The sequence below is a fragment of the Petaurus breviceps genome, unplaced genomic scaffold, assembly GCF_028583685.1.
Source record: "Petaurus breviceps papuanus isolate PSGF00001 unplaced genomic scaffold, PetGlider_PUasm1.0 90919, whole genome shotgun sequence".
Taxonomy (NCBI): Eukaryota; Metazoa; Chordata; class Mammalia; order Diprotodontia; family Petauridae; genus Petaurus; species Petaurus breviceps.
The window spans coordinates 30,592,121-30,600,951 of NW_027187378.1; the positions used below are offsets into that span (position 1 = coordinate 30,592,121).

At 49.7% G+C, this 8,831-nt stretch overlaps 1 protein-coding gene across 2 annotated transcripts; it reads left to right on the forward strand.

Annotated features, from left to right (window-relative positions):
• Positions 1-448: 448 nt before the first annotated feature.
• Positions 449-5,177, forward strand: REEP4 (receptor accessory protein 4). Of its 2 annotated transcripts, XM_069075714.1 has the most exons (8): positions 466-802; positions 1,704-1,776; positions 2,377-2,453; positions 2,545-2,665; positions 3,272-3,385; positions 3,989-4,124; positions 4,695-4,849; positions 4,963-5,177. In XM_069075714.1, the coding sequence occupies exons 1-8, from the start codon at positions 771-773 to the stop codon at positions 5,026-5,028; spliced, it is 774 nt and encodes a 257-aa protein (XP_068931815.1). In that variant the 5' UTR covers positions 466-770; the 3' UTR covers positions 5,029-5,177. The 2 variants fall into 2 exon arrangements, with proteins under 2 accessions (XP_068931816.1, XP_068931815.1); XM_069075715.1 differs by lacking the exons at positions 3,989-4,124; positions 4,963-5,177 and having other exon boundaries at positions 449-802.
• Positions 5,178-8,831: the final 3,654 nt, after the last annotated feature.

Here is an 8,831-nt window from a genome sequence, read left to right on the forward strand (position 1 = left end):
ATTTATTAAATAGTAAATGTGTTTATCATTAATTATTTTTGAAATAATTTAAAATTGGTTAGTTAAAATAATTAAAAAGTCTAAGCCTAAGCATAAGGAATACATTTCCGCGTGGCACAATGGGAACAGCGGGGCATTCTGTGTTTGTAGGACTCGGGTTCGAATTCTGCTACTCCTTGTGTGGGAGTCTTCCTTGCCCTGGGTCTGTTTTCTCATTGGAAAAGTGAGTCGGGTTGGATCAGACGGCTTTTTGTGTCCTTTCCACCTCTAGCTCGGTGGCGCGTTCCCCTTAGCGCCCCTCTAGGCTTCCTGCTCCCCCAGATACCAGCCCGGCCAGACCACGGCCCCTTTAAGGTTTCGCTTCCTTGACTCGGCTCGGTCTCGGCCTTCCCGGCTGCGGGGCCCACACTGCGCCTGCGCGGGATTGGGCCTCGGGGATTGGACCGAAGTTAGGTCAGTGCAACTTTCAAGTCAGTTGCAAACTCCGCCTCGGGGCCCGACTGGGCGAAGGCTGCGGTGGCGGCCGGGCCGGGGCAGCAGCGGAGCCGAGCGTCTGCTGGAGCAGCCGACCCCGAGTATCCCGCTTCTACGCCCCCCATTCTCCCTGCTCTGTCGAGCCCGCCCTCCCCAGCCGGCGGGGGGCAGCGGCCGGGCGTCCGCCTCCCGGGGCTTCCGGAGCGCCCCCTCTTCACGCCAGCCCCCCTAGAACCCTCTCCTGCCTCGACGTCCCCTGGGCACCGCACCCCCTCTCGTCCTCCGCAGCTGGCAAGATGGTGTCCTGGGTGATCTCCCGATTGGTGGTGTGAGTATTGGGACCGGAGGGTGGGGAGGGGGTGGCCAGGACCCTCGGACGGCCGCCCCCCCGGCACCTGCCCCACGGCCGCCAGGAGCTGCTTTCCTCCACCTGCACTATGGAGCCGAGCTGGCACCCACCCTGCCACCACTTCCCCCCAAAAGGGGCAAGATCTTGCTTGTAGGCAGGGGCATGGGAAATAGGGGGCATCCTGTAGCCCGTGGTGGTTAGTAGGGAGAGGGGTTCGTCACGGGTGGAGAATCTAGGTGCCTGCTTCCTGCCTGAGTAAGCACGTGACTCACCCCCCAGGTCTCTAGGACACACACACTCACACCCTCCCCCACACACACACACCCTCCCCTCTCCGGGTCACCCCCCAGTTAGTGGAGGGTGTTAGTGTTTCTACCCTTGGAGATCTGGCCCAAACTGGGTGCCCATGAGTGTTGCGGGAGGTTGCAACAAGTGGCCCGTGTTCTGCCCAGGTCTTTGCTACTTCTGCTCCCCACCCTGGCCCTGCTGTTCTCTCCTCCCTCTGATCATGGCAGATTGCCTTGTGCTCTCACCCTGTGGGAGGCCACTGCAGGCCTGGGCAGGCTTCAGGGATGTTTGTAGGCAGTGGGATGGGGAGGGGGCCTTCAGGGCACTGACACAGGAATCAGGAACACTGGAAGTGCAAGTCAGAAACAAAGGCACTGTCAGTATGTGGGAGGTGGAGACAGAGAGCAGAGGGTCAAAGCTTAGAGACCATAATAGTGGCAAAAGTATACATTTGGAGTCACGTCCTTTCAAACCTCAGCTCTCCCACTGTGGGTCCCTCTGGGAGCCTCATTTGTTTCCTCTGTAAAATAAAGGAATTGGGCTATAAGACCCCCTTATGAGCCTTTCCCTTGGATTTCCTCCTCTCATCCAGGCTGGTATTTGGAATGCTGTACCCTGCCTACGCCTCCTATAAAGCTGTGAAGACTAAGAATATCCGGGAATATGTGAGTGTAGACCTCTTTGTGATGGGGGCAGGACAAAAGGCAGATGGCACAGCTAGTCTGGAACAGCAGTCTGGTAGGGGGCAGCTTGGCATATTTATGGGAGTGGACTGAAGCAGGAGGTAGGAGAGAGACAAGCTACCATAATGGAAACTTGGGAGTCAGAACCCCTCATTTGTTACTAGTTGGCTGTGAGCAAATTGCTTCATTGGGCCTAATTTAAGTTTCCTCATCTGTAAAACGAGGAAAACAATTCGGATACTGCCCATGACATATGGGATAATCTGTAGCACCGTTTAACTAGAAATGTCATATAAATGTCAGCCTTAATCACAAGTGGGTGGTAGGGGATGGCAGTGATATCGACCATCTATAGAAACTGACAGGCTTTCTAGATTAAAGACATTACGGATGATGTCCGTGGAGTGGGAGTGGAGGAAACAGCGCTAGGTTCTAGGGACGATGAGTCTCTGTGGAGGGAATGCAGCTGGACCAGCTTCTCAATGGAATGTCTCCACAAGACTGGGGCTAGTGGGGAGGGATTAGGGAGAGGCTGGGCAACCTAGGCCTGACCCTGGTGATCCCTGCCTCCACCCCACTCAGGTCCGATGGATGATGTACTGGATTGTCTTCGCCTTCTTTATGACAGTAGAGACCTTTTCGGACATCTTCGTTTCCTGGTATGGGGATGGTGGGTGGCTAGGGACTGGGGCTAGTCAGGGCTGGCTTCCTCCCCCTCCTGATTCCTTCCTGACTTTGACACTCTTACAGGTTCCCTTTCTATTATGAGATCAAGATGGCATTTGTGGTGTGGCTACTCTCCCCTTATACCAAAGGCGCCAGCCTGCTTTATAGGAAGTTTATCCATCCAGCCCTTTCCTACCGGGAGAAGGTAGGCAAGAGAGAGACAGAATGGTATAGGGAAAGCTCTGAACTGAGATTCGGGAGCCCTGAGTGAGTCCTGACCTTAGCTCTGCCAATAATTTGATGTTTGACCTTGGGCAAGGCACTGTCCATATCTATGTCTCTGTTTACTCATCTGTAAAATGAGAATCACTATCAAGATTGTTGTGAAGATCCAATGAGTATAGGAGGGTGCCTAGTGGGATCCAGTGGAAAATATTAAAGTATTATGCATGGCTCTGGCTGGGCCCCTGAAGGCAGACTGTGTCCTGAATCTTGCTCCTTATGCTCCTGAGGCAGCAGACAGACCCTGAGGGCAGGAGGGGGGTGCAGTGGGTCAGGGGCTAGAGCCAGTTTTCCTCTCTCCCAGGGTCTCACACCAGATATATTGGTGTAAAGATACAGACCTGAAGAGGTTTTATTCTTTTTTTTTCTTTTTTCTAAAAAATATAAACTGCTCTCTGAAGAGAGAACCTGATTTGTTTTTGCTTTGGTATCATGGGTGTCTGGAACATGGCCTCTTGAATAAATGAAGGGATGATTGACTCTTGGACACCTCCCCTTCCCTTACCCTTGGACTTTCCTGTGTCCCTAGGAGATCGACTCATACATTGTACAGGCGAAGGAGCGGAGCTATGAGACCGTGCTGAGCTTTGGGAAACGAGGCCTTAACATCGCTGCCACCGCCGCAGTGCAGGCAGCTGCCAAGGTGCCAGCCTGGCTGCTCACCCCTGACATGCTGGGCCCTTGCTCCAAGTCTGAGGGCTGGGTGGTACCCCACCTTCCTGACATGCAAGGAAAGGATTCTCAGGAAGACATTTGTGCTGCCTGGAGTACCGTCACAAACTGGAGTTCCAGTCTTTACCGTCACTCATTCATTAAGTCACTGGGCCTCAGTTTCCTCACTAATAACAAGAGGACTTTGGACTAGATGATTGCTAAGGTCCTTTCTAGCTCTAAATCTGTGCTGCCAGAATTGTGGTATAGTACTCTTAGGGCCCAGAAGATCCCGTTTCTCATCCTTTTTCTGCCAATAACTAGCTGCATGAAATTGGGCAAGTAAATTTACATCTAAGATCTCCAAGGCAGCTTTTAGCTGAATGCCCACAAATACCCCAGGCTGTGCCCTCATTCCCTAAGTAGAAGTGAATCTAATGCCTGCCAGCCTGAGTATCTCTCCTTACTGGTTCTGAACCTATTCCCGACCCCTCCCATGATCCTCCTGGGCCTTCGTTGACTTTCAAGGCTCTCCCCATGCCAGGAGCTTGGACCCCTTCTGTGTAACCAGTGACCATTTTCTCCTTCCCTGCAGAGTCAGGGGGCCCTCGCTGGTAGGCTTCGAAGCTTCTCCATGCAGGACCTTCGGGCCATCCCTGACAATCCTGCTCCACCCTATCAGGATCCCCTCTACCTGGAGGACCAGGAAGTGCACCGGAGACCACCTATTAGTATGAGGGGGCAGGGGCAGGGGGGAAAAGATGGACTGTGGTCAGGGAGGGGGTACTCAGAGCTGCGGCTGGGTAACAAGGCACTTCTAGATGGATAGAGCTGTCAAAATTACTTGCAAGTGGATAGGGTTTACTGAGTAGTCAGAAAGACCTCGATTCAGATCCTGATTTTGGCCTTTAATAGATGTGACCACAGCCAAGTCACTTAATCTCTCCAGCTCTCCATTTCCTTATCTGTAAAATGTGAGTAATACTATTTTATAGTGGTTCTCTTGGGATTATTCTGAGGCTTGGGTAAGGTCATAGATGTAAAATGCTTTGTAAACTTTGAAGTACTATAGGAAAGTCAGCTGTCTATGGTTATTGTTAGCCTGCATTGCTGCCATACCTCAAGAACAGGTCTTTTGGGGCTGAGAGGAATGAGACAAGGGACTTCTCCCTAGTGATGTGCCTCTTATCTCAGAATCAGTACCTTGCATCCTCAGTCAGTTGGGGAAATTTTGAGAAAAGAGGAAAAAATCAGCAGCTTATATGAACCTTCAACACTCCTTGTCTCCCTGCTTCTGCCAGGGTACCGTCCTGGGGGCCTCCAAGACAGTGACACTGAAGATGAGTGTTGGTCTGATTCCCAGACAAAGGCCCACACCCTTCCCCGTCCAAGGGAGAAGCCCTTGATACGAAGCCATAGCCTTCGGATTGGCAAGAAGAAGCCCCTGCTGAGAGAGGTGAGGAGATGGCTAGTGAAGACCCACTGAGCTGCATGGATAAACTGCCTGAGGTCATGGGCCTTGGATGAATACACATTTCTTACCCACCTCTCCTCTCTCTTCCCCCACAGGGCACCTCACGCTCCCTGAAGTCTCGAACTCGGAAGAAGGCAGTGCCATCAGACTTGGACAGCTAGTGCCAACCAGTTGCCATTCTGCTCTACCTCCAGTGACCCCTTCTCTGACATGCCGCTTTCTCGATGTGGAGGGGAGGTCGGTAGAGAGGATGTTGGGTCTGTGGACACTGGAAAAGGCAGAAATGCCCCTGTTTTGTGATGGTTTTCATCGATTTCCACATGATCTCTCTTTGCCCCAATGCCCTCTCCCTCACTAATATCCTCTGCTCACTAAAGTGCCTATGGTGGACTTGAGAGGGTCCTAGTCCCCTAACCTGCCAGCCCAGACTGTTTGCCTGAGAAACCCTGGACTCAGCCCTGACTGGCACCTCCTCCTGGCTCTGGGGTGGGGGTGGGGTCACGTGTTCTTAGACAAAGTTACTAAAGGTGTCACCAGTTGGCATTGCCCAGTGTCTGTGTTTTTGATATGCCAAAGCAATCCCTCCTTCGCGCTTTGACCTGAGGGTTATTTATTGCCCATCTTTTTTCTGGCATTATCTTTCACCTCTGACCCTTTATGGTTAGGAGATAGGGGGAGCCTTGATTCCCCTTCCCTAACTCATTTACCCTCCATCCCAGGCCCAGCTTTGATCATTCCATCCCCTTCCCTATGTTACTTGACAGGCCTCTTCTAGGGGTCATATGTATGTGTGTGTAGATGCCACAGTATATATGTTTGTATATGTGTATATGTGTGTTGGTTGGTGTATGGCCAAGTTTGTAATGGTTTTGATAAATAAATACATGGAATTTTCTCTTCTTTTTGTCTTTTTTTCTCCCCAAAGCTTCAAGGTTGACTTCTCTTCATCTCCCCCAGCAGGTTGTCTTTTTAAAAAATGTTTATTTCAAAGATCTTCCCTATGTCCCTCCTGGGGCTTCCTTTACACCTTAACATAATAATGTTTTCATCTTAAAACAAAGAGGAACCTCAGGCTTATGGAGCCTCCTCTTTTCAAGGGAGTAGAAAATATCTAAGGCCCATAATGGCCTCATAACTCAATTCAAAAATCTTGCCCCCCACCTCAGAAGATGAAGATTTATCCTGACCCCAAGAGTATTGCACCTCTAGAGAGAGGCCACAGGGTGGCAGTCGCAGCAACCAATTTTCCAGGGCTTGGGCTGACTTCTGGCCACTCCCCAACTACTGATGCCTGATGGGGAGATTTCAGAGCAGTGAAGATGCCAGGGTGGGGATGGGGGTTGGCCCTTGTTACTACTGGTGTCCAGCTAGCACTGGATGGATGCTTTCCGAAAGGAAGAAGCCTCTTTTGTGTACATCCCATTATAAGCAATGATCTCCACTGTGTTCAGCATGAGCCTAGGCAAGGCCATGCTGGCCTTGGCCTGCCCCTGCTGCATTCTATCCTGTTAGCTTATGTGGGGAAGGCTCCTTAGGGAATCAAGTATCAGTTGATAACCTCAGTACTAGTCTGCTTTCTGCCACCTGTTGCCTTCTCTGCTGTTCTGTGCTGGACCAATTTTGTGCATTGCTCGTCAGTCCCTTCATGCCTCATTTCTAGCCTCCTCTCTGCTTACCTCCAACCCCTAATGGCCCTAGGCATATCACTTCCCTACCCACCTTTATAGTCAGTCCTAGGCACAAGTAGGAGCTGAATGTGGAGTGCTGTGTCAAAGCATCCCTGGCTAGGAGAGGGAAGCCTGTGAAGGAAGGGAGGAGGGAGTAGAGGAGAGTGTGGCTAAAGAGTCCAGCTTAACTCTCAATTCAAAGATTAACTGTGTCTTGGTGATTAAAAGAGAATTGGACCAGGCTTGGGGTATGCTTAATCCTGACAAGTTTAGGAGTGGTCATTGAGCAGCAGGTGAGAGCTCTGGGTTTTTGGGATGCTCCTGGCCCTGTCATTTTGGGGTTGGAAAGAACCAAGGACCATGGGGCCCACCTCAGGGCTTCTCTGACCGCCCTCCTTTGACCTTCCTAGGGAATATGAAGTCCTGACTTTTAAGGCTTGGCCTAGGGAGGGTAGGGATTCCAAGTAAAACTACTGCCTGCTCACTGCTCTCAGTAATTAATGCCTTGGAACCACCCCCTCCTTTCATGGGCAGAAGTCCATGATTTTTTTTTTTTCTGCTTTGCCTCAAAGAGCAAACCGGCACCAATGGGTAGATGTTACAGAATGGCAAATTTTGGCCCAATTTAAGGAAGAACTTACTAAATAGAGCTGTCTAAAAGTGGACTGGTTTGGCTTAAGAAACAGTTTCCCCTCACTAGAGGTGTTCGATGGGTGAGGGATAAGCATTTGACAAGTATATAGACATTCCTACTCAGGAGCTGAACTAGACTTCTGAGGTCCTTTCAGCTCTTAAGACTCTTATGTTGTTAAGCATTCAGGTTATGTCTAGGTATGGGACCAAGGTAATCATCAGTAGTTCATCAATAGTTGGAATCCCAACTGTTGTCTAGTCCTGTATTTGATTACACTTTGGGAGATCCAGAATAAATATAAAATGGCTCCTCCTGACCAGGAGCTCCCAGTCTTAGGTGAAGAAACAAGGCTATTGAAACAAGGCAACAAGAAAGATTTGGATGGGTCTGACATTGTTCTGGAAAGACAGGAGGGGATATCACTGTGGATTGGAAGACTTGCAAGAGGAAGTGAGAGCAACCTGGAAATTGAGTGGCTACCATTTATAAACTGATATCACCTGGATCTGAACCTCTCTGCAAGAAGGTAGGGACACCTTGCTCCTAGCATTTAAGACCTGACCTGAACCACCTTCTCTAATTTATCCCTCCACTAGTCCCCTATAGAAGTCGTCCAGTTAAGCTTTCCCCTTTACCATGCTTATTTCCCGTCGCATTCAGCTATCCACTTAGGCCATTTCACTTTGTGCCTGCCTCTGATGCCCTGTTCCTCCACACTAGGTCTGAGACCCAACACACTGGGCTCATAGGGAGCTCCATTCTTTGAAGCCCCAAACCTAGGACCCAATCCAGTGGATTGGTAACTATATGTACCAGCTGGCTTTAGACCCCAGCTCACTCTCAACTTTCCCATCTCATCCAGTCATCTACCCAGGTCATCTCACCATCTGCCTGCTGCCATGGACATATCCCTACCCTATCTCTCCCTTCCCTGCTCACCATTGCTCTGGATGTCATCTTTTCCCTATTAGAATGTAAGCTCCTTGGGGAGGCTAGGTGGTGCAGTGAGTAAAGTGGTGGCCCTGGAGTCAGGAGAACCTGAGTTCTGTTCTGGCCTCAGACACTTAACACCCACACAAAAAAAGTAGCCGTGTAACCTTGGGCAAGTTACTTAACCCCAACTGCCCTCCAAAAGGCAAAAAAAAAAAAAAAAGAATGTAAGCTCCTTGAGGGCAGGGACTGTCTCTTTTAAAAATATGTGTATATCCTACACAGTGCTTGGCACACATAATAAGTACTTAAATACTTCATTCATTCATTCTTTCATTAGTTCTTGTTCCCTGAAAAAAAAAAAGTTCAATTTCTTTTGTGCCCTTACTAAAGCTTTCTCCTCCAAAGTCCTCCTTCCTTTCTCCTTATACCTGTATTCTGCAAGGCCCACTTCAAGATCTTCTTTTTCAGGTAGCCTTCCCTAACTCCTCCAATCCCCAGTGATCTCTCCTTCCTCTGAAGTCTAATGGTAATCACTGGATTGTACCACAAAGCTTGGCACTAAAGTTAAGAATGCAAGATAAGTAAATGTACTTTTTTTATGTATTCTTTCCTCAACCAGATTGTGAACTCCCTGATGGAAGGGACCCATTCATATCCTTCAGCATGGCTAACATACTTCTGAGCACAAAATAGGTACTCAATGAACACTTGTTTGTACCCAAGTGTGTCA

What these genes read in the sequence shown, in the direction of transcription:
- REEP4 (XM_069075714.1), top strand. Translation starts at nt 771, where the DNA reads ATGGTGTCCTGGGTGATCTCCCGATTGGTGGT. An exon ending in CAGTGCAGGCAGCTGCCAAG is followed by an intron (nt 3,386 to 3,988) that starts GTGCCAGCCTGG and finishes CCTTCCCTGCAG; the next exon opens with AGTCAGGGGGCCCTCGCTGG. An exon ending in AGAAGCCCCTGCTGAGAGAG is followed by an intron (nt 4,850 to 4,962) that starts GTGAGGAGATGG and finishes CTTCCCCCACAG; the next exon opens with GGCACCTCACGCTCCCTGAA.